Below are 24563 nucleotides of genomic sequence, written 5' to 3' on the forward strand. Positions count from 1 at the left end.
CCATAAGAACCCATTCATTTAGCACCAAAGTGGTTTAAATCACTTTCATTTCGAACAAAACATTTAGTTAAGTTTAGTTTCATTTTGTTTTCATTTTCTTTTACATATATTAGGGTTTTCCATAAGAACCCATTCATTTAGCACCAAAGTGAAAGTGATTTAAATAGTGTAGAAGTGGCTTTTTAGGGTTTTCCATAAGAACCCATTCATTTAGCACCAAAGTGATTTAAATAGTGTAGAAGTGGCTTTTTAGGGTTTTCCATAAGAACCCATTCATTTAGCACCAAAGTGAAAGTGATTTAAATAGTGTAGAAGTGGCTTTTTAGGGTTTTCCATAAGAACCCATTCATTTAGCACCAAAGTGGTTTAAATCACTTTCATTTCGAACAAAACATTTAGTTAAGTTTAGTTTCATTTTGTTTTCATTTTCTTTTACATATATTAGGGTTTTCCATAAGAACCCATTCATTTAGCACCAAAGTGAAAGTGATTTAAATAGTGTAGAAGTGGCTTTTTAGGGTTTTCCATAAGAACCCATTCATTTAGCACCAAAGTGATTTAAATAGTGTAGAAGTGGCTTTTTAGGGTTTTCCATAAGAACCCATTCATTTAGCACCAAAGTGATTTAAATAGTGTAGAAGTGGCATTTTAGGGTTTTCCATAAGAACCCATTCATTTAGCACCAAAGTGGTTTAAATCACTTTCATTTCGAACAAAACATTTAGTTAAGTTTAGTTTCATTTTGTTTTCATTTTCTTTTACATATATTAGGGTTTTCCATAAGAACCCATTCATTTAGCACCAAAGTGAAAGTGATTTAAATAGTGTAGAAGTGGCTTTTTAGGGTTTTCCATAAGAACCCATTTATTTAGCACCAAAGTGATTTAAATAGTGTAGAAGTGGCATTTTAGGGTTTTCCATAAGAACCCATTCATTTAGCACAAAAGTGATTTAAATAGTGTAGAAGTGGCATTTTAGGGTTTTCCATAAGAACCCATTCATTTAGCACCAAAGTGATTTAAATAGTGTAGAAGTGGCATTTTAGGGTTTTCCATAAGAACCCATTCATTTAGCACCAAAGTGGTTTAAGTTTAGTTTCATTTTGTTTTCATTTTCTTTTACGTATATTAGGGTTTTCCATAAGAACCCATTCATTTAGCACCAAAGTGAAAGTGATTTAAATAGTGTAGAAGTGGCTTTTTAGGGTTTTCCATAAGAACCCATTCATTTAGCACCAAAGTGGTTTAAATCACTTTCATTTCGAACAAAACATTTAGTTAAGTTTAGTTTCATTTTGTTTTCATTTTCTTTTACATATATTAGGGTTTTCCATAAGAACCCATTCATTTAGCACCAAAGTGAAAGTGATTTAAATAGTGTAGAAGTGGCTTTTTAGGGTTTTCCATAAGAACCCATTTATTTAGCACCAAAGTGATTTAAATAGTGTAGAAGTGGCATTTTAGGGTTTTCCATAAGAACCCATTCATTTAGCACCAAAGTGATTTAAATAGTGTAGAAGTGGCATTTTAGGGTTTTCCATAAGAACCCATTCATTTAGCACCAAAGTGATTTAAATAGTGTAGAAGTGGCATTTTAGGGTTTTCCATAAGAACCCATTCATTTAGCACCAAAGTGATTTAAATAGTGTAGAAGTGGCTTTTTAGGGTTTTCCATAAGAACCCATTCATTTAGCACCAAAGTGGTTTAAATCACTTTCATTTCGAACAAAACATTTAGTTAAGTTTAGTTTCATTTTGTTTTCATTTTCTTTTACATATATTAGGGTTTTCCATAAGAACCCATTCATTTAGCACCAAAGTGAAAGTGATTTAAATAGTGTAGAAGTGGCTTTTTAGGGTTTTCCATAAGAACCCATTCATTTAGCACCAAAGTGATTTAAATAGTGTAGAAGTGGCTTTTTAGGGTTTTCCATAAGAACCCATTTATTTAGCACCAAAGTGATTTAAATAGTGTAGAAGTGGCATTTTAGGGTTTTCCATAAGAACCCATTCATTTAGCACAAAAGTGATTTAAATAGTGTAGAAGTGGCATTTTAGGGTTTTCCATAAGAACCCATTCATTTAGCACCAAAGTGATTTAAATAGTGTAGAAGTGGCATTTTAGGGTTTTCCATAAGAACCCATTCATTTAGCACCAAAGTGATTTAAATAGTGTAGAAGTGGCTTTTTAGGGTTTTCCATAAGAACCCATTCATTTAGCACCAAAGTGGTTTAAATCACTTTCATTTCGAACAAAACATTTAGTTAAGTTTAGTTTCATTTTGTTTTCATTTTCTTTTACATATATTAGGGTTTTCCATAAGAACCCATTCATTTAGCACCAAAGTGAAAGTGATTTAAATAGTGTAGAAGTGGCTTTTTAGGGTTTTCCATAAGAACCCATTCATTTAGCACCAAAGTGATTTAAATAGTGTAGAAGTGGCTTTTTAGGGTTTTCCATAAGAACCCATTTATTTAGCACCAAAGTGATTTAAATAGTGTAGAAGTGGCATTTTAGGGTTTTCCATAAGAACCCATTCATTTAGCACAAAAGTGATTTAAATAGTGTAGAAGTGGCATTTTAGGGTTTTCCATAAGAACCCATTCATTTAGCACCAAAGTGATTTAAATAGTGTAGAAGTGGCATTTTAGGGTTTTCCATAAGAACCCATTCATTTAGCACCAAAGTGATTTAAATAGTGTAGAAGTGACTTTTTAGGGTTTTCCATAAGAACCCATTCATTTAGCACCAAAGTGGTTTAAATCACTTTCATTTCGAACAAAACATTTAGTTAAGTTTAGTTTCATTTTGTTTTCATTTTCTTTTACATATATTAGGGTTTTCCATAAGAACCCATTCATTTAGCACCAAAGTGAAAGTGATTTAAATAGTGTAGAAGTGGCATTTTAGGGTTTTCCATAAGAACCCATTCATTTAGCACCAAAGTGATTTAACCCTGATGAGATCCGGGCGTGGTCTACCTTCTTGGGGTCCAGCTGGGCGTGGGGGACCCATTGCATTTTTTGTTAAAATAATCAGCAGATTTAGCCCAATTGCAAGTAAAATAAACAATACATATGTTAAATTAGTTTGCTCTCATTTATTTATTAGTTACTTTTTTATTAAAATGTAACACAATAAGGAAATGAATCATAAATCATGCTGGCTGACAGGCTGGTCCTATGGCTAGCTGCTGACGGGCTGGTGCTAACGGAGCTGGCTGCTGCTCATCCTCCTTTTCATTATCACTATCAGACTCTGATATTTCAGAAATGTGATCCTGAAATTTCTTCTTCTGAATCACCATCAAAATCCTCTGTCTCTTCCAATAGCAGCTGTAAGGCAGTCTGAACTGAGAATCGCTTTGCCATCTTTTATAGCATTTTTAGCATTTTTAGCATTTATAGCATCATGTCCCCATGATTGGATGAAACACACACTCACACACACACACACACACACACACACACACACACACACACACACACACACAGGTCCAGAGAGGAGGGAGGGATAATGAGGGCTGAGAGAAAAGATGCTTCTTTCAGATCTCACCCCTTTGTCTCTATAGAGATTCTTCGTCTGCTGTCTGACAATATGCAATCAACCCCTGATGTGACAACCATCAAAAGTGTTGATGGTTGCTCACCTTTGCATGCCAAACTCCTCTGTCCTTTGTTTGTATATCCTTTAAAGTCATACAGACGACTATCAACTACCCAACCCAATGTTGATTGCCCACTTTGACTAGCCCAGGGCCCAGTGGACCCTGGACCCTGTATGTAATACAAATGTGAAGGGGGGGGTACGGGGGGGTGGTCATTGAAAATATTTTCTGATTTATGTTGCTCACAGAAAATGAGCCAAGGACCAATGAATCTCAGTTTGAAAAAAAAAAAATTGTAGAATTTTTTTAAGCTGATTTTTTAAAAATGGGTCCCACAGACCCTTGGACCATATAAGGGTTAAATAGTGTAGAAGTGGCATTTTAGGGTTTTCCATAAGAACCCATTCATTTAGCACCAAAGTGGTTTAAATCACTTTCATTTCGAACAAAACATTTAGTTAAGTTTAGTTTCATTTTGTTTTCATTTTCTTTTACATATATTAGGGTTTTCCATAAGAACCCATTCATTTAGCACCAAAGTGAAAGTGATTTAAATAGTGTAGAAGTGGCTTTTTAGGGTTTTCCATAAGAACCCATTCATTTAGCACCAAAGTGGTTTAAATCACTTTCATTTCGAACAAAACATTTAGTTAAGTTTAGTTTCATTTTGTTTTCATTTTCTTTTACATATATTAGGGTTTTCCATAAGAACCCATTCATTTAGCACCAAAGTGAAAGTGATTTAAATAGTGTAGAAGTGGCTTTTTAGGGTTTTCCATAAGAACCCATTCATTTAGCACCAAAGTGATTTAAATAGTGTAGAAGTGGCTTTTTAGGGTTTTCCATAAGAACCCATTCATTTAGCACCAAAGTGATTTAAATAGTGTAGAAGTGGCATTTTAGGGTTTTCCATAAGAACCCATTCATTTAGCACCAAAGTGGTTTAAATCACTTTCATTTCGAACAAAACATTTAGTTAAGTTTAGTTTCATTTTGTTTTCATTTTCTTTTACATATATTAGGGTTTTCCATAAGAACCCATTCATTTAGCACCAAAGTGAAAGTGATTTAAATAGTGTAGAAGTGGCTTTTTAGGGTTTTCCATAAGAACCCATTCATTTAGCACCAAAGTGGTTTAAATCACTTTCATTTCGAACAAAACATTTAGTTAAGTTTAGTTTCATTTTGTTTTCATTTTCTTTTACATATATTAGGGTTTTCCATAAGAACCCATTCATTTAGCACCAAAGTGAAAGTGATTTAAATAGTGTAGAAGTGGCTTTTTAGGGTTTTCCATAAGAACCCATTTATTTAGCACCAAAGTGATTTAAATAGTGTAGAAGTGGCATTTTAGGGTTTTCCATAAGAACCCATTCATTTAGCACAAAAGTGATTTAAATAGTGTAGAAGTGGCATTTTAGGGTTTTCCATAAGAACCCATTCATTTAGCACCAAAGTGATTTAAATAGTGTAGAAGTGGCATTTTTAGGGTTTTCCATAAGAACCCATTCATTTAGCACCAAAGTGATTTAAATAGTGTAGAAGTGGCTTTTTAGGGTTTTCCATAAGAACCCATTCATTTAGCACCAAAGTGGTTTAAATCACTTTCATTTCGAACAAAACATTTAGTTAAGTTTAGTTTCATTTTGTTTTCATTTTCTTTTACATATATTAGGGTTTTCCATAAGAACCCATTCATTTAGCACCAAAGTGAAAGTGATTTAAATAGTGTAGAAGTGGCATTTTAGGGTTTTCCATAAGAACCCATTCATTTAGCACCAAAGTGATTTAAATAGTGTAGAAGTGGCATTTTAGGGTTTTCCATAAGAACCCATTCATTTAGCACCAAAGTGGTTTAAATCACTTTCATTTCGAACAAAACATTTAGTTAAGTTTAGTTTCATTTTGTTTTCATTTTCTTTTACATATATTAGGGTTTTCCATAAGAACCCATTCATTTAGCACCAAAGTGAAAGTAATTTAAATAGTGTAGAAGTGGCTTTTTAGGGTTTTCCATAAGAACCCATTCATTTAGCACCAAAGTGATTTAAATAGTGTATAAGTGGCATTTTAGGGTTTTCCATAAGAACCCATTCATTTAGCACCAAAGTGATTTAAATAGTGTAGAAGTGGCATTTTAGGGTTTTCCATAAGAACCCATTCATTTAGCACCAAAGTGATTTAAATAGTGTAGAAGTGGCTTTTTAGGGTTTTCCATAAGAACCCATTCATTTAGCACCAAAGTGATTTAAATAGTGTAGAAGTGGCATTTTAGGGTTTTCCATAAGAACCCATTCATTTAGCACCAAAGTGGTTTAAATCACTTTCATTTCGAACAAAACATTTAGTTAAGTTTAGTTTCATTTTGTTTTCATTTTCTTTTACATATATTAGGGTTTTCCATAAGAACCCATTCATTTAGCACCAAAGTGAAAGTGATTTAAATAGTGTAGAAGTGGCTTTTTAGGCTTTTCCATAAGAACCCATTCATTTAGCACCAAAGTGATTTAAATAGTGTAGAAGTGGCTTTTTAGGGTTTTCCATAAGAACCCATTCATTTAGCACCAAAGTGATTTAAATAGTGTAGAAGTGGCATTTTAGGGTTTTCCATAAGAACCCATTCATTTAGCACCAAAGTGGTTTAAATCACTTTCATTTCGAACAAAACATTTAGTTAAGTTTAGTTTCATTTTGTTTTCATTTTCTTTTACATATATTAGGGTTTTCCATAAGAACCCATTCATTTAGCACCAAAGTGAAAGTGATTTAAATAGTGTAGAAGTGGCTTTTTAGGGTTTTCCATAAGAACCCATTTATTTAGCACCAAAGTGATTTAAATAGTGTAGAAGTGGCATTTTAGGGTTTTCCATAAGAACCCATTCATTTAGCACAAAAGTGATTTAAATAGTGTAGAAGTGGCATTTTAGGGTTTTCCATAAGAACCCATTCATTTAGCACCAAAGTGGTTTAAATCACTTTCATTTCGAACAAAACATTTAGTTAAGTTTAGTTTCATTTTGTTTTCATTTTCTTTTACATATATTAGGGTTTTCCATAAGAACCCATTCATTTAGCACCAAAGTGAAAGTGATTTAAATAGTGTAGAAGTGGCATTTTAGGGTTTTCCATAAGAACCCATTCATTTAGCACCAAAGTGATTTAAATAGTGTAGAAGTGGCATTTTAGGGTTTTCCATAAGAACCCATTCATTTAGCACCAAAGTGATTTAAATAGTGTAGAAGTGGCATTTTAGGGTTTTCCATAAGAACCCATTCATTTAGCACCAAAGTGGTTTAAATCACTTTCATTTCGAACAAAACATTTAGTTAAGTTTAGTTTCATTTTGTTTTCATTTTCTTTTACATATATTAGGGTTTTCCATAAGAACCCATTCATTTAGCACCAAAGTGAAAGTGATTTAAATAGTGTAGAAGTGGCTTTTTAGGGTTTTCCATAAGAACCCATTCATTTAGCACCAAAGTGGTTTAAATCACTTTCATTTCGAACAAAACATTTAGTTAAGTTTAGTTTCATTTTGTTTTCATTTTCTTTTACATATATTAGGGTTTTCCATAAGAACCCATTCATTTAGCACCAAAGTGAAAGTGATTTAAATAGTGTAGAAGTGGCTTTTTAGGGTTTTCCATAAGAACCCATTCATTTAGCACCAAAGTGATTTAAATAGTGTAGAAGTGGCTTTTTAGGGTTTTCCATAAGAACCCATTCATTTAGCACCAAAGTGATTTAAATAGTGTAGAAGTGGCATTTTAGGGTTTTCCATAAGAACCCATTCATTTAGCACCAAAGTGGTTTAAATCACTTTCATTTCGAACAAAACATTTAGTTAAGTTTAGTTTCATTTTGTTTTCATTTTCTTTTACATATATTAGGGTTTTCCATAAGAACCCATTCATTTAGCACCAAAGTGAAAGTGATTTAAATAGTGTAGAAGTGGCTTTTTAGGGTTTTCCATAAGAACCCATTCATTTAGCACCAAAGTGGTTTAAATCACTTTCATTTCGAACAAAACATTTAGTTAAGTTTAGTTTCATTTTGTTTTCATTTTCTTTTACATATATTAGGGTTTTCCATAAGAACCCATTCATTTAGCACCAAAGTGAAAGTGATTTAAATAGTGTAGAAGTGGCTTTTTAGGGTTTTCCATAAGAACCCATTTATTTAGCACCAAAGTGATTTAAATAGTGTAGAAGTGGCATTTTAGGGTTTTCCATAAGAACCCATTCATTTAGCACAAAAGTGATTTAAATAGTGTAGAAGTGGCATTTTAGGGTTTTCCATAAGAACCCATTCATTTAGCACCAAAGTGATTTAAATAGTGTAGAAGTGGCATTTTAGGGTTTTCCATAAGAACCCATTCATTTAGCACCAAAGTGATTTAAATAGTGTAGAAGTGACTTTTTAGGGTTTTCCATAAGAACCCATTCATTTAGCACCAAAGTGGTTTAAATCACTTTCATTTCGAACAAAACATTTAGTTAAGTTTAGTTTCATTTTGTTTTCATTTTCTTTTACATATATTAGGGTTTTCCATAAGAACCCATTCATTTAGCACCAAAGTGAAAGTGATTTAAATAGTGTAGAAGTGGCATTTTAGGGTTTTCCATAAGAACCCATTCATTTAGCACCAAAGTGATTTAACCCTGATGAGATCCGGGCGTGGTCTACCTTCTTGGGGTCCAGCTGGGCGTGGGGGACCCATTGCATTTTTTGTTAAAATAATCAGCAGATTTAGCCCAATTGCAAGTAAAATAAACAATACATATGTTAAATTAGTTTGCTCTCATTTATTTATTAGTTACTTTTTTATTAAAATGTAACACAATAAGGAAATGAATCATAAATCATGCTGGCTGACAGGCTGGTCCTATGGCTAGCTGCTGACGGGCTGGTGCTAACGGAGCTGGCTGCTGCTCATCCTCCTTTTCATTATCACTATCAGACTCTGATATTTCAGAAATGTGATCCTGAAATTTCTTCTTCTGAATCACCATCAAAATCCTCTGTCTCTTCCAATAGCAGCTGTAAGGCAGTCTGAACTGAGAATCGCTTTGCCATCTTTTATAGCATTTTTAGCATTTTTAGCATTTATAGCATCATGTCCCCATGATTGGATGAAACACACACTCACACACACACACACACACACACACACACACACACACACACACACACACAGGTCCAGAGAGGAGGGAGGGATAATGAGGGCTGAGAGAAAAGATGCTTCTTTCAGATCTCACCCCTTTGTCTCTATAGAGATTCTTCGTCTGCTGTCTGACAATATGCAATCAACCCCTGATGTGACAACCATCAAAAGTGTTGATGGTTGCTCACCTTTGCATGCCAAACTCCTCTGTCCTTTGTTTGTATATCCTTTAAAGTCATACAGACGACTATCAACTACCCAACCCAATGTTGATTGCCCACTTTGACTAGCCCAGGGCCCAGTGGACCCTGGACCCTGTATGTAATACAAATGTGAAGGGGGGGGTACGGGGGGGTGGTCATTGAAAATATTTTCTGATTTATGTTGCTCACAGAAAATGAGCCAAGGACCAATGAATCTCAGTTTGAAAAAAAAAAAATTGTAGAATTTTTTTAAGCTGATTTTTTAAAAATGGGTCCCACAGACCCTTGGACCATATAAGGGTTAAATAGTGTAGAAGTGGCATTTTAGGGTTTTCCATAAGAACCCATTCATTTAGCACCAAAGTGGTTTAAATCACTTTCATTTCGAACAAAACATTTAGTTAAGTTTAGTTTCATTTTGTTTTCATTTTCTTTTACATATATTAGGGTTTTCCATAAGAACCCATTCATTTAGCACCAAAGTGAAAGTGATTTAAATAGTGTAGAAGTGGCTTTTTAGGGTTTTCCATAAGAACCCATTCATTTAGCACCAAAGTGGTTTAAATCACTTTCATTTCGAACAAAACATTTAGTTAAGTTTAGTTTCATTTTGTTTTCATTTTCTTTTACATATATTAGGGTTTTCCATAAGAACCCATTCATTTAGCACCAAAGTGAAAGTGATTTAAATAGTGTAGAAGTGGCTTTTTAGGGTTTTCCATAAGAACCCATTCATTTAGCACCAAAGTGATTTAAATAGTGTAGAAGTGGCTTTTTAGGGTTTTCCATAAGAACCCATTCATTTAGCACCAAAGTGATTTAAATAGTGTAGAAGTGGCATTTTAGGGTTTTCCATAAGAACCCATTCATTTAGCACCAAAGTGGTTTAAATCACTTTCATTTCGAACAAAACATTTAGTTAAGTTTAGTTTCATTTTGTTTTCATTTTCTTTTACATATATTAGGGTTTTCCATAAGAACCCATTCATTTAGCACCAAAGTGAAAGTGATTTAAATAGTGTAGAAGTGGCTTTTTAGGGTTTTCCATAAGAACCCATTCATTTAGCACCAAAGTGGTTTAAATCACTTTCATTTCGAACAAAACATTTAGTTAAGTTTAGTTTCATTTTGTTTTCATTTTCTTTTACATATATTAGGGTTTTCCATAAGAACCCATTCATTTAGCACCAAAGTGAAAGTGATTTAAATAGTGTAGAAGTGGCTTTTTAGGGTTTTCCATAAGAACCCATTTATTTAGCACCAAAGTGATTTAAATAGTGTAGAAGTGGCATTTTAGGGTTTTCCATAAGAACCCATTCATTTAGCACAAAAGTGATTTAAATAGTGTAGAAGTGGCATTTTAGGGTTTTCCATAAGAACCCATTCATTTAGCACCAAAGTGATTTAAATAGTGTAGAAGTGGCATTTTTAGGGTTTTCCATAAGAACCCATTCATTTAGCACCAAAGTGATTTAAATAGTGTAGAAGTGGCTTTTTAGGGTTTTCCATAAGAACCCATTCATTTAGCACCAAAGTGGTTTAAATCACTTTCATTTCGAACAAAACATTTAGTTAAGTTTAGTTTCATTTTGTTTTCATTTTCTTTTACATATATTAGGGTTTTCCATAAGAACCCATTCATTTAGCACCAAAGTGAAAGTGATTTAAATAGTGTAGAAGTGGCATTTTAGGGTTTTCCATAAGAACCCATTCATTTAGCACCAAAGTGATTTAAATAGTGTAGAAGTGGCATTTTAGGGTTTTCCATAAGAACCCATTCATTTAGCACCAAAGTGGTTTAAATCACTTTCATTTCGAACAAAACATTTAGTTAAGTTTAGTTTCATTTTGTTTTCATTTTCTTTTACATATATTAGGGTTTTCCATAAGAACCCATTCATTTAGCACCAAAGTGAAAGTAATTTAAATAGTGTAGAAGTGGCTTTTTAGGGTTTTCCATAAGAACCCATTCATTTAGCACCAAAGTGATTTAAATAGTGTATAAGTGGCATTTTAGGGTTTTCCATAAGAACCCATTCATTTAGCACCAAAGTGATTTAAATAGTGTAGAAGTGGCATTTTAGGGTTTTCCATAAGAACCCATTCATTTAGCACCAAAGTGATTTAAATAGTGTAGAAGTGGCTTTTTAGGGTTTTCCATAAGAACCCATTCATTTAGCACCAAAGTGATTTAAATAGTGTAGAAGTGGCATTTTAGGGTTTTCCATAAGAACCCATTCATTTAGCACCAAAGTGGTTTAAATCACTTTCATTTCGAACAAAACATTTAGTTAAGTTTAGTTTCATTTTGTTTTCATTTTCTTTTACATATATTAGGGTTTTCCATAAGAACCCATTCATTTAGCACCAAAGTGAAAGTGATTTAAATAGTGTAGAAGTGGCTTTTTAGGCTTTTCCATAAGAACCCATTCATTTAGCACCAAAGTGATTTAAATAGTGTAGAAGTGGCTTTTTAGGGTTTTCCATAAGAACCCATTCATTTAGCACCAAAGTGATTTAAATAGTGTAGAAGTGGCATTTTAGGGTTTTCCATAAGAACCCATTCATTTAGCACCAAAGTGGTTTAAATCACTTTCATTTCGAACAAAACATTTAGTTAAGTTTAGTTTCATTTTGTTTTCATTTTCTTTTACATATATTAGGGTTTTCCATAAGAACCCATTCATTTAGCACCAAAGTGAAAGTGATTTAAATAGTGTAGAAGTGGCTTTTTAGGGTTTTCCATAAGAACCCATTTATTTAGCACCAAAGTGATTTAAATAGTGTAGAAGTGGCATTTTAGGGTTTTCCATAAGAACCCATTCATTTAGCACAAAAGTGATTTAAATAGTGTAGAAGTGGCATTTTAGGGTTTTCCATAAGAACCCATTCATTTAGCACCAAAGTGGTTTAAATCACTTTCATTTCGAACAAAACATTTAGTTAAGTTTAGTTTCATTTTGTTTTCATTTTCTTTTACATATATTAGGGTTTTCCATAAGAACCCATTCATTTAGCACCAAAGTGAAAGTGATTTAAATAGTGTAGAAGTGGCATTTTAGGGTTTTCCATAAGAACCCATTCATTTAGCACCAAAGTGATTTAAATAGTGTAGAAGTGGCATTTTAGGGTTTTCCATAAGAACCCATTCATTTAGCACCAAAGTGATTTAAATAGTGTAGAAGTGGCATTTTAGGGTTTTCCATAAGAACCCATTCATTTAGCACCAAAGTGGTTTAAATCACTTTCATTTCGAACAAAACATTTAGTTAAGTTTAGTTTCATTTTGTTTTCATTTTCTTTTACATATATTAGGGTTTTCCATAAGAACCCATTCATTTAGCACCAAAGTGAAAGTGATTTAAATAGTGTAGAAGTGGCTTTTTAGGGTTTTCCATAAGAACCCATTCATTTAGCACCAAAGTGGTTTAAATCACTTTCATTTCGAACAAAACATTTAGTTAAGTTTAGTTTCATTTTGTTTTCATTTTCTTTTACATATATTAGGGTTTTCCATAAGAACCCATTCATTTAGCACCAAAGTGAAAGTGATTTAAATAGTGTAGAAGTGGCTTTTTAGGGTTTTCCATAAGAACCCATTCATTTAGCACCAAAGTGATTTAAATAGTGTAGAAGTGGCTTTTTAGGGTTTTCCATAAGAACCCATTCATTTAGCACCAAAGTGATTTAAATAGTGTAGAAGTGGCATTTTAGGGTTTTCCATAAGAACCCATTCATTTAGCACCAAAGTGGTTTAAATCACTTTCATTTCGAACAAAACATTTAGTTAAGTTTAGTTTCATTTTGTTTTCATTTTCTTTTACATATATTAGGGTTTTCCATAAGAACCCATTCATTTAGCACCAAAGTGAAAGTGATTTAAATAGTGTAGAAGTGGCTTTTTAGGGTTTTCCATAAGAACCCATTCATTTAGCACCAAAGTGGTTTAAATCACTTTCATTTCGAACAAAACATTTAGTTAAGTTTAGTTTCATTTTGTTTTCATTTTCTTTTACATATATTAGGGTTTTCCATAAGAACCCATTCATTTAGCACCAAAGTGAAAGTGATTTAAATAGTGTAGAAGTGGCTTTTTAGGGTTTTCCATAAGAACCCATTTATTTAGCACCAAAGTGATTTAAATAGTGTAGAAGTGGCATTTTAGGGTTTTCCATAAGAACCCATTCATTTAGCACAAAAGTGATTTAAATAGTGTAGAAGTGGCATTTTAGGGTTTTCCATAAGAACCCATTCATTTAGCACCAAAGTGATTTAAATAGTGTAGAAGTGGCATTTTAGGGTTTTCCATAAGAACCCATTCATTTAGCACCAAAGTGATTTAAATAGTGTAGAAGTGGCTTTTTAGGGTTTTCCATAAGAACCCATTCATTTAGCACCAAAGTGGTTTAAATCACTTTCATTTCGAACAAAACATTTAGTTAAGTTTAGTTTAATTTTGTTTTCATTTTCTTTTACATATATTAGGGTTTTCCATAAGAACCCATTCATTTAGCACCAAAGTGAAAGTGATTTAAATAGTGTAGAAGTGGCATTTTAGGGTTTTCCATAAGAACCCATTCATTTAGCACCAAAGTGATTTAAATAGTGTAGAAGTGGCATTTTAGGGTTTTCCATAAGAACCCATTCATTTAGCACCAAAGTGGTTTAAATCACTTTCATTTCGAACAAAACATTTAGTTAAGTTTAGTTTCATTTTGTTTTCATTTTCTTTTACATATATTAGGGTTTTCCATAAGAACCCATTCATTTAGCACCAAAGTGAAAGTAATTTAAATAGTGTAGAAGTGGCTTTTTAGGGTTTTCCATAAGAACCCATTCATTTAGCACCAAAGTGATTTAAATAGTGTATAAGTGGCATTTTAGGGTTTTCCATAAGAACCCATTCATTTAGCACCAAAGTGATTTAAATAGTGTAGAAGTGGCATTTTAGGGTTTTCCATAAGAACCCATTCATTTAGCACCAAAGTGATTTAAATAGTGTAGAAGTGGCATTTTAGGGTTTTCCATAAGAACCCATTCATTTAGCACCAAAGTGATTTAAATAGTGTAGAAGTGGCTTTTTAGGGTTTTCCATAAGAACCCATTCATTTAGCACCAAAGTGAAAGTGATTTAAATAGTGTAGAAGTGGCTTTTTAGGGTTTTCCATAAGAACCCATTTATTTAGCACCAAAGTGATTTAAATAGTGTAGAAGTGGCATTTTAGGGTTTTCCATAAGAACCCATTCATTTAGCACCAAAGTGGTTTAAATCACTTTCATTTCGAACAAAACATTTAGTTAAGTTTAGTTTCATTTTGTTTTCATTTTCTTTTACATATATTAGGGTTTTCCATAAGAACCCATTCATTTAGCACCAAAGTGAAAGTGATTTAAATAGTGTAGAAGTGGCTTTTTAGGGTTTTCCATAAGAACCCATTCATTTAGCACCAAAGTGATTTAAATAGTGTAGAAGTGGCTTTTTAGGGTTTTCCATAAGAACCCATTCATTTAGCACCAAAGTGATTTAAATAGTGTAGAAGTGGCATTTTAGGGTTTTCCATAAGAACCCATTCATTTAGCACCAAAGTGGTTTAAATCACTTTCATTTCGAACAAAACATTTAGTTAAGTTTAGTTTCATTTTGTTTTCATTTTCTTTTACATATATTAGGGTTTTCCATAAGAACCCATTCATTTAGCACCAAAGTGAAAGTGATTTAAATAGTGTAGAAGTGGCTTTTTAGGGTTTTCCATAAGAACCCATTTATTTAGCACCAAAGTGATTTAAATAGTGTAGAAGTGGCATTTTAGGGTTTTCCATAAGAACCCATTCATTTAGCACAAAAGTGATTTAAATAGTGTAGAAGTGGCATTTTAGGGTTTTCCATAAGAACCCATTCATTTAGCACCAAAGTGGTTTAAATCACTTTCATTTCGAACAAAACATTTAGTTAAGTTTAGTTTCATTTTGTTTTCATTTTCTTTTACATATATTAGGGTTTTCCATAAGAACCCATTCATTTAGCACCAAAGTGAAAGTGATTTAAATAGTGTAGAAGTGGCTTTTTAGGGTTTTCCATAAGAACCCATTCATTTAGCACCAAAGTGGTTTAAATCACTTTCATTTCGAACAAAACATTTAGTTAAGTTTAGTTTCATTTTGTTTTCATTTTCTTTTACATATATTAGGGTTTTCCATAAGAACCCATTCATTTAGCACCAAAGTGAAAGTGATTTAAATAGTGTAGAAGTGGCTTTTTAGGGTTTTCCATAAGAACCCATTTATTTAGCACCAAAGTGATTTAAATAGTGTAGAAGTGGCATTTTAGGGTTTTCCATAAGAACCCATTCATTTAGCACCAAAGTGATTTAAATAGTGTAGAAGTGGCATTTTAGGGTTTTCCATAAGAACCCATTCATTTAGCACCAAAGTGATTTAAATAGTGTAGAAGTGGCTTTTTAGGGTTTTCCATAAGAACCCATTCATTTAGCACCAAAGTGGTTTAAATCACTTTCATTTCGAACAAAACATTTAGTTAAGTTTAGTTTCATTTTGTTTTCATTTTCTTTTACATATATTAGGGTTTTCCATAAGAACCCATTCATTTAGCACCAAAGTGAAAGTGATTTAAATAGTGTAGAAGTGGCTTTTTAGGGTTTTCCATAAGAACCCATTCATTTAGCACCAAAGTGATTTAAATAGTGTAGAAGTGGCTTTTTAGGGTTTTCCATAAGAACCCATTCATTTAGCACCAAAGTGAAAGTGATTTAAATAGTGTAGAAGTGGCTTTTTAGGGTTTTCCATAAGAACCCATTCATTTAGCACCAAAGTGATTTAAATAGTGTAGAAGTGGCTTTTTAGGGTTTTCCATAAGAACCCATTCATTTAGCACCAAAGTGATTTAAATAGTGTAGAAGTGGCATTTTAGGGTTTTCCATAAGAACCCATTCATTTAGCACCAAAGTGATTTAAATAGTGTAGAAGTGGCATTTTAGGGTTTTCCATAAGAACCCATTCATTTAGCACCAAAGTGGTTTAAATCACTTTCATTTCGAACAAAACATTTAGTTAAGTTTAGTTTCATTTTGTTTTCATTTTCTTTTACATATATTAGGGTTTTCCATAAGAACCCATTCATTTAGCACCAAAGTGAAAGTGATTTAAATAGTGTAGAAGTGGCTTTTTAGGGTTTTCCATAAGAACCCATTCATTTAGCACCAAAGTGATTTAAATAGTGTATAAGTGGCATTTTAGGGTTTTCCATAAGAACCCATTCATTTAGCACCAAAGTGATTTAAATAGTGTAGAAGTGGCATTTTAGGGTTTTCCATAAGAACCCATTCATTTAGCACCAAAGTGGTTTAAATCACTTTCATTTCGAACAAAACATTTAGTTAAGTTTAGTTTCATTTTGTTTTCATTTTCTTTTACATATATTAGGGTTTTCCATAAGAACCCATTCATTTAGCACCAAAGTGAAAGTGATTTAAATAGTGTAGAAGTGGCTTTTTAGGGTTTTCCATAAGAACCCATTCATTTAGCACCAAAGTGGTTTAAATCACTTTCATTTCGAACAAAACATTTAGTTAAGTTTAGTTTCATTTTGTTTTCATTTTCTTTTACATATATTAGGGTTTTCCATAAGAACCCATTCATTTAGCACCAAAGTGAAAGTGATTTAAATAGTGTAGAAGTGGCTTTTTAGGGTTTTCCATAAGAACCCATTTATTTAGCACCAAAGTGATTTAAATAGTGTAGAAGTGGCATTTTAGGGTTTTCCATAAGAACCCATTCATTTAGCACAAAAGTGATTTAAATAGTGTAGAAGTGGCATTTTAGGGTTTTCCATAAGAACCCATTCATTTAGCACCAAAGTGATTTAAATAGTGTAGAAGTGGCATTTTAGGGTTTTCCATAAGAACCCATTCATTTAGCACCAAAGTGATTTAAATAGTGTAGAAGTGGCTTTTTAGGGTTTTCCATAAGAACCCATTCATTTAGCACCAAAGTGGTTTAAATCACTTTCATTTCGAACAAAACATTTAGTTAAGTTTAGTTTCATTTTGTTTTCATTTTCTTTTACATATATTAGGGCAGGGGTCCCCAAACTTTTTCCTGCGAGGGCCAAATAACTTTTCTCTTCTCTGATGGGGGGCCGGGGTCAGTTTGAAACAGAAAAGTTTGACAATCACAGGGGTGCTGCAACATTTATTGTTTTCAGAAAGCGACACATAACCAAACATTAATAACACTTTCCGGGATCTTCACACAAAAAAGTCAAGAAATAAACAATAACACTATTAACAAACTAAATATTAACCATTAACAAAATAAATAACAATATTTATGAAATAATAACTAAATAATCCTCTCTGGGTTCTTCACAGAAAAAAGTCTGGTAATAAATAATAACACTATTAACCAACTAAATAACACTATTTAAGAAAAAAATAACACCATTATTAAAATAAATAACACCAAAAAATGCTCTTTGGGTTCTTCACAGAAAAAAAAAAGTCTGTGGAACATTAACTTTCTGTTGTGCCGTGCACATCTTAACAGGTAAAGTTGTCAGAACAGAATTTCTTCCTTAAATGACTCATATGAGTAGTCCCTCAAAGTTCTCGTGTTCCTTCCTTATAATCCTTTTGTAGATTGTAGGTTCTAGAAGGCTTGTAGATACCTTTCTCTCTCATCAACTTCCTTGTGACCTACACAGCACAATACATTTTTTATGCATTTTATCCCAGTAGATTTTATGATCATATTTGTTTATACTCAGAATGACTCATTCAAGTCAGAAAAGTGAGCTTACCTATGTATGTTCATCAGTGTGAACTGTGGGCCTGCATTTGGCTGGTGAGAAGTTGAATGTCAGGTTCCATTCTAGTCACAGCCAGTCTCAAACACTGATGCAGATGTTCATCTGTCAATCTTGATCTCAGCGAAGTTTTCAGGAGTTTCATGTGCGAAAATGTTTGTTCGCAGATATACGTGCTTCCAAAAAGTGTGGACATCTTCATTGCGTGTTTTTTTATGTTAGGGTACGTGTCGTTTGGGAGTGCGGCATAGAAGTCAATAAGACTGTTGGGCTTGAACATGTCTTTCAGAACATCACAGTTCTGTAACTCGGCCAACTCAAACTGATAAGAAGGCTGGGCTTCATCGATGTCGGCAACAAAGGGGTTCTGGAAAAGACGGATTTCTTTTGCATGAACATGTAGTTCACGGAATCGCACACCGAACTCCGCCTTGAGCATTTCCAGTGCTTCCACGCACTTTTCAGTTGGGAACGGGACCGCTGGGTTCTCTGCAGAGAGGTTTTGGGTAGCAGGGAGATGGACGAAGTTGTGCTTTTTCACTTGCTCCAAAAGCAGCGCTAGTTTCACCTCAAATGCTTTTATGTGGGAATACATGTCGCAAATGAGTTTCCCCTGGCCTTGTAGCTGCAAGTTAAGGCTGTTCAGAATTTCTGTCACGTCTGTTAAAAATGCCAGGTGCCATTTCCACTCTGGGTCCATCAGCTCTGGGACCGTTTTGTCTTTTGAATGAAGAAATGCGTTAATTTCAGGTAGCAGCTCGTAAAAACGCCTCAAAACTCTGCCCCGGCTCAGCCATCGGACCTCTGTGTAATACAGCACGTCGCCGTGCGCAGACTCCAGCTCAGACAGGAATTGTTGGAACTCCCTGTGTTTAAGTCCCTTTGCTCTGATTAAGTTTATGCATGACACCACAACCTTCATGACAGAATCCCACTTCAACACTTTGCAGCACAGTGCCTGCTGGTGAATTAAACAGTGGACTTGTAGCGGGGCGGTGAGACCCCGCTCTTCCATCTCCCGCTTCACGCGTCCTGTTAGACCCCGAGACGCGCCCACCATACTAGGAGCCCCGTCAGTCGTAATGCTGGCAAGCTTTGACCAGTCCAGGTCCAAGTCTTCCATGGTTTGGCATACTTTGCCGAAAATATCCTCCCCCGTTGTAGTCCCTTTGAGACTTTGGAGGGCTGCCAACTCCTCGCTCATCTCAAAGTTTGCGTTAACTCCACGAATGAAAATTACCAGCTGCGCTGTGTCCTGCACATCCGTGCTCTCATCCAATGCTAATGAAAAAAAGTCAAATTCTTTTGTCTTCTGCTGCAGCTGTACATACACATTACCCCCGATTTCTTCGATGCGTCTGGTGATTGTACTCGCTGACAGACTCACTGCATTGAAGACATCTTTCTTCTCGGGACACACTTCCTCCGCGACAGCATTCAAACATTTCTTAACAAACTCTCCATCCGTGAAAGGTTTACCGCTGCTTGCTATAATTTGAGCAACCCGAAAGCTGGCCCGAACGGATGACTGGTTCAGCTGAGCTTGGCGTACAAATGTATTCTGCTGAGCTAACAGTCCACTTTTTAACTTTAACAGTTTGTCTGCCCGCATTTGGCCTTGCAAACTATCATACTGGTCTTTGTGACGGGATTCATAGTGCCGTCGTAGATTGTATTCTTTGAATACCGCAAGCGCCTCTTTACAGATGAGACAAACAGCCTTTTCTTTGCATTGAACAAAAAAATAATCGTTTGTCCACTGCAGGTTAAATACCCTACATTCAGAATCAATTTTTCTCTTACCTAACCTTTTCGCCATTACGTTCTCTTTCACAAGGAGCAGTATTTTTTTCCCTGGGGGTAGGGGGGAGGGGGTGTTCCGGGGGCCAGGTCAAATGTTCCGGGGGCCGGGTCAAACGTGGAGGCGGGCCGTGTCCGGCCCGCGGGCCGTAGTTTGGGGACCACTGTATTAGGGTTTTCCATAAGAACCCATTCATTTAGCACCAAAGTGAAAGTGATTTAAATAGTGTAGAAGTGGCTTTTTAGGGTTTTCCATAAGAACCCATTTATTTAGCACCAAAGTGATTTAAATAGTGTAGAAGTGGCTTTTTAGGGTTTTCCATAAGAACCCATTCATTTAGCACCAAAGTGGTTTAAATCACTTTCATTTCGAACAAAACATTTAGTTAAGTTTAGTTTCATTTTGTTTTCATTTTCTTTTACATATATTAGGGTTTTCCATAAGAACCCATTCATTTAGCACCAAAGTGAAAGTGATTTAAATAGTGTAGAAGTGGCTTTTTAGGGTTTTCCATAAGAACCCATTCATTTAGCACCAAAGTGATTTAAATAGTGTAGAAGTGGCTTTTTAGGGTTTTCCATAAGAACCCATTCATTTAGCACCAAAGTGATTTAAATAGTGTAGAAGTGGCATTTTAGGGTTTTCCATAAGAACCCATTCATTTAGCACCAAAGTGATTTAAATAGTGTAGAAGTGGCATTTTAGGGTTTTCCATAAGAACCCATTCATTTAGCACCAAAGTGATTTAAATAGTGTAGAAGTGGCATTTTAGGGTTTTCCATAAGAACCCATTCATTTAGCACCAAAGTGGTTTAAATCACTTTCATTTCGAACAAAACATTTAGTTAAGTTTAGTTTCATTTTGTTTTCATTTTCTTTTACATATATTAGGGTTTTCCATAAGAACCCATTCATTTAGCACCAAAGTGAAAGTGATTTAAATAGTGTAGAAGTGGCTTTTTAGGGTTTTCCATAAGAACCCATTCATTTAGCACCAAAGTGATTTAAATAGTGTATAAGTGGCATTTTAGGGTTTTCCATAAGAACCCATTCATTTAGCACCAAAGTGATTTAAATAGTGTAGAAGTGGCATTTTAGGGTTTTCCATAAGAACCCATTCATTTAGCACCAAAGTGGTTTAAATCACTTTCATTTCGAACAAAACATTTAGTTAAGTTTAGTTTCATTTTGTTTTCATTTTCTTTTACATATAATTTATTATATTAGGGTTTTCCATAAGAACCCATTCATTTAGCCCCAAAGTGGTTCAAAATAGTGTATAAGTGGTTTAATTAGTGTAGAAGTAATTTTTAAGGATTTTCCATAAGAACCCATTCATTTAGCACCAAAGTGATTTAACACTGGAGCTCCTGAGATTTCAAGGTTCTGAGGACATCACCCTCCTTCTCCTGCCCAATTAGCAGGACCATACATATGTTAATTTCAGAGCAAGACAGGAGCAGAAAGACAGGCAGGAGCTCTGTGGCAGGAGCTCTGTGGTGCACCTGGGGGGTGTTCCAAGAAGCGGGTTAAGCGAGAAAACCCGGGTAAGTTAACTCAGAGTTCACGGAAACTCGAGGTTTTCCGTTCCAGAAACCGAGCTTAGAGAGAACCGGAGTCAGTTACTATAGCAACTTATGCTCTGAAGCTAACCTGCTCGCTGGCAGGTTAACTTGGACCTGACCCAGAGTTACAAACACGTCATCATGACGTGTCCTTTCCTCGAAGATCATGTGGATATTGAAACTCAGTTTATTCGCTGAGTTCTTCATCAGGAACGCCTTATAAAACCCCGAATAGACATAGGCCTACTATCATTTTCGGATTATTTTTTTAATGAACGTTATCGTTTTCAGCACAATCCATTACTTACATCAATAACTTTATTATTATAATAACATTTCAAATATTACACATCGCGGATCAGCCCTAAATTCTCTCCAGATTGTTATATATCGGTCTTCGTTTTTTGCTAGTGGAAGTTTTCTTTATAGTGTAGGAGATGCGGAATCTGTCAGCAAAGCTACTGTATGTCGGTCTGTCCGAAAACTATGTCCGGCATCAAAATGACTAGTGCCCGGTTTTGTGGTGTTTCCTGGGCTTAAGCCAGTTATGGACATCAAAGAGGAATTCCACAGCATCATTGGTTTGTCTTTAATTCACACGGACAATAAAGAAATTAAGCAAAGGAGAGGCAATATATATCGAACTTCATTTCATTTACATTTTAAGGATTTCCTAGAGTGATTGGCTGTATTGATGGAACCTACATATGCTACCTATTCCAGCACCATTAGAACATGAAAATTCATCCATAGCATTAATGTACAGGTACTAACCTTTATAATCCTTAATGAATAATGTACTTATCTTTAATGGTAACAAAAATAACGTAGCTATTGTAACTGACCGTTCTTCCCATCAAGATCATATGTGATGCTTCCCACCTCATCACAAATGTTGAAGCCAGATGGCCAGGATCCGTGTATGATTCCACACTGTACAACAAATCTGAACAGAGTAGGCCTGTGGTAGTTTTACTAGTTGTTCACATGCAGTGTAATAGTTAAATCATTGCAAACCCTAGTGTGATTATAGGACATGACGGCCTCCTTCATGGAGACAGAGGGTATCCCTGCCTGTCCTATAGGCCTACCTTATGACTCCCTATTCAGATCCTGCACCTGGACCACAGTCCCGCTACAATCAGGCCCACAGCAAAACCAGGGCAAGAGTTTAAATGACCCTAGGAATCCTCGAGACCAGGTTCCAGTGCCTGAAGGGGCTCAGAGTTACCCCTGATAGGGCGTGCCACATAATAATGGCATATGTGGTATTACACAACATTGCAACCATCCAGGAAGAGTGACAGCCTACCATCTCTGACATGCCCACAGACGAGGAACCTTACATGCATGTGGGTGACAACAGAGATGGTGGAGTTGTCAGAAACTCCATCTGCAATCACTGCTTTCCACATTAAATCATGCACCACCACCCACCCCACCATCCACCCTGTACATTACAGTCAAATTCACTGTTATGTTTCATTATTTCATTTTTCCTGTAAATAAATATATTTTATAATATATTTTAAGAATAAGATAGTTATGTACAGCCATACCACTTTGTACAATATACTTCATTTTTATCTGATGCCATGTGTGTTTCACACCACTCAGATTAGACCTGGAATTAGTAAGTGTTCAATAAAAAAATATTTAAAAACTCAATACTGTCACGTTGTGGGGGGGCCCCCTACCGGTCGCCCCCGGTTACAGCGGCAGCGGTCCTGTTTTTTGTCACGTTATGTTCGTCCTTCAGGTGGGCGGGACCCGTGATCCGTCTCACCTGAGGGTCGTTTGTTCGTCTATATATGTCTTGTCTTTGTACCAGTTGACTGCTGGTTATTATTTCCTTCATTTGGAACAATGCACGGGTTTTTGGTTTGCACACTTTCTATTAAACCATCCTCTTTCCCTGAGACTTGGCGTGATCGCTTCCTTTTTGAGTTGCTCACCCTGCCCATCACAAATACAGTATTATAAAGGTGGAGACAATAATAATATAATCGCACCCTTCTGCTAAAATATAAAAATATCATTTTCACTCACGCATTAACTCTGTTGGCAATTTTTTGACATGCTGACTGCCTTTCTCTAGCAGCTACCGCAGTATTACATTTACGTTTAATAATATCTAAATATTCTGCATACGCAGTCATTAATACTTCAAGCTACAGTGGTGTGAAATACGATGTTCGGCTGATTTTCGCGTTTAAGTCCATGATAAATCCTATTTATCTGCGTTCCATTAAGAATGCCTTTCATAGTTACGCGTGAACGCGCTTCTGTTTGGGTCAACCTACTCAGAGTTGAGCGACCCTGATTACTTTAACTCCGATCCGCCGTTTTGGAACCGAAAACTCTGAGTATGTAAGATCGGGGTAAGACAACTCCGAGTTCAGGGTTTAAGTTTAGAGTTTGTTAAACCCGCTTCTTGGAATACCCCCCTGGTCTAGTCTGTGTGCAGTCTGTGTGCACCAGGTCTAGTTTGTAGTCTAAAATAAATAAATAAAGTTTAGCCCTGTTTCGGCGTTATGTGTGAAGCGCCACATATTGACATAAGTATTATTTAGAGCGGTGAACCATTATCATTAGCATGGTATTGGCGTTATGTATGAAGCAAGCATCCCAGATTTTCTTGTGTATGCACTTCAATTTCGTTGAACAAGTGTACATGTACATTGTGCAATGACATTAAAGTATTCGTATTCGTATTCGTAATAGCGCCACACATTTACATGGCTGAACCAACCATTATCACGGGTTCATATTGTTCCCGTGAAACACATTATCATTAGCGTGGTATTGGCGTTATGTATGAAGCAAGCGTCCCAGATTTTCTTGTGTATGCACTTCAATAGCGCCACACATTTACATGGCTGAACCAGCCATTATCACGGGTTCATATTCCCGTGAAACACATTATCATTAGCGTGGTATTGGCATTATGTATGAAGCAAGCGTCCCAGATTTTCTTGTGTATGCACTTCAATAGCAGCAACAAAGTAATAAAGGTAAAGTAATATTTATTTTTACATTTATTTATTTTTACTCATACAGCATAGTAATATAATATTTTTTTGCAGTGTTTATGCTTGTGTTTGACTGATATTTCATTCGTGTAAATAAGATATTTCGTTCGTGTAAATAACTTAGCGTCATTTATTTATTTTTACTCATACAGCATAGTAAGTAACATAATATTTTTTTGCAGTGTTTATGCTTGTGTTTGACTGATATTCACGGATTGCCGTGAACCATTATCACGGGTCCAATCACCTTTTATTGTTCCCGTGTATGCATGGGATTAGCCCGGTTTCGGCGTTATGTGTGAAGGGCCACCTATTATAATAAAGTATAATTAGTATGCGCTGTTGTGGGTGTGTTCTTCAGAGTCATGAT

The 24563-nt window shown here is 35.0% G+C and overlaps 1 protein-coding gene across 1 annotated transcript; it reads right to left on the bottom strand.

Moving 5' to 3' along the window:
- Positions 1-17088: 17088 nt before the first annotated feature.
- LOC143504268 (general transcription factor II-I repeat domain-containing protein 2-like) lies at positions 17089-19531 on the bottom strand. Its single transcript, XM_076995784.1, has 2 exons — positions 17790-19531; positions 17089-17685 (listed from the first exon to the last, which is right to left on the bottom strand). Exon 1 carries the CDS (start codon positions 19405-19407, stop codon positions 17803-17805), a length of 1605 nt encoding a protein of 534 aa, XP_076851899.1. The 5' UTR covers positions 19408-19531; the 3' UTR covers positions 17089-17685; positions 17790-17802.
- Between the last annotated feature and the right edge of the window lie 5032 nt (positions 19532-24563).

The sequence above is a fragment of the Brachyhypopomus gauderio genome, unplaced genomic scaffold (genome assembly GCF_052324685.1).
Source record: "Brachyhypopomus gauderio isolate BG-103 unplaced genomic scaffold, BGAUD_0.2 sc247, whole genome shotgun sequence".
NCBI lineage: Eukaryota > Metazoa > Chordata > Actinopteri > Gymnotiformes > Hypopomidae > Brachyhypopomus > Brachyhypopomus gauderio.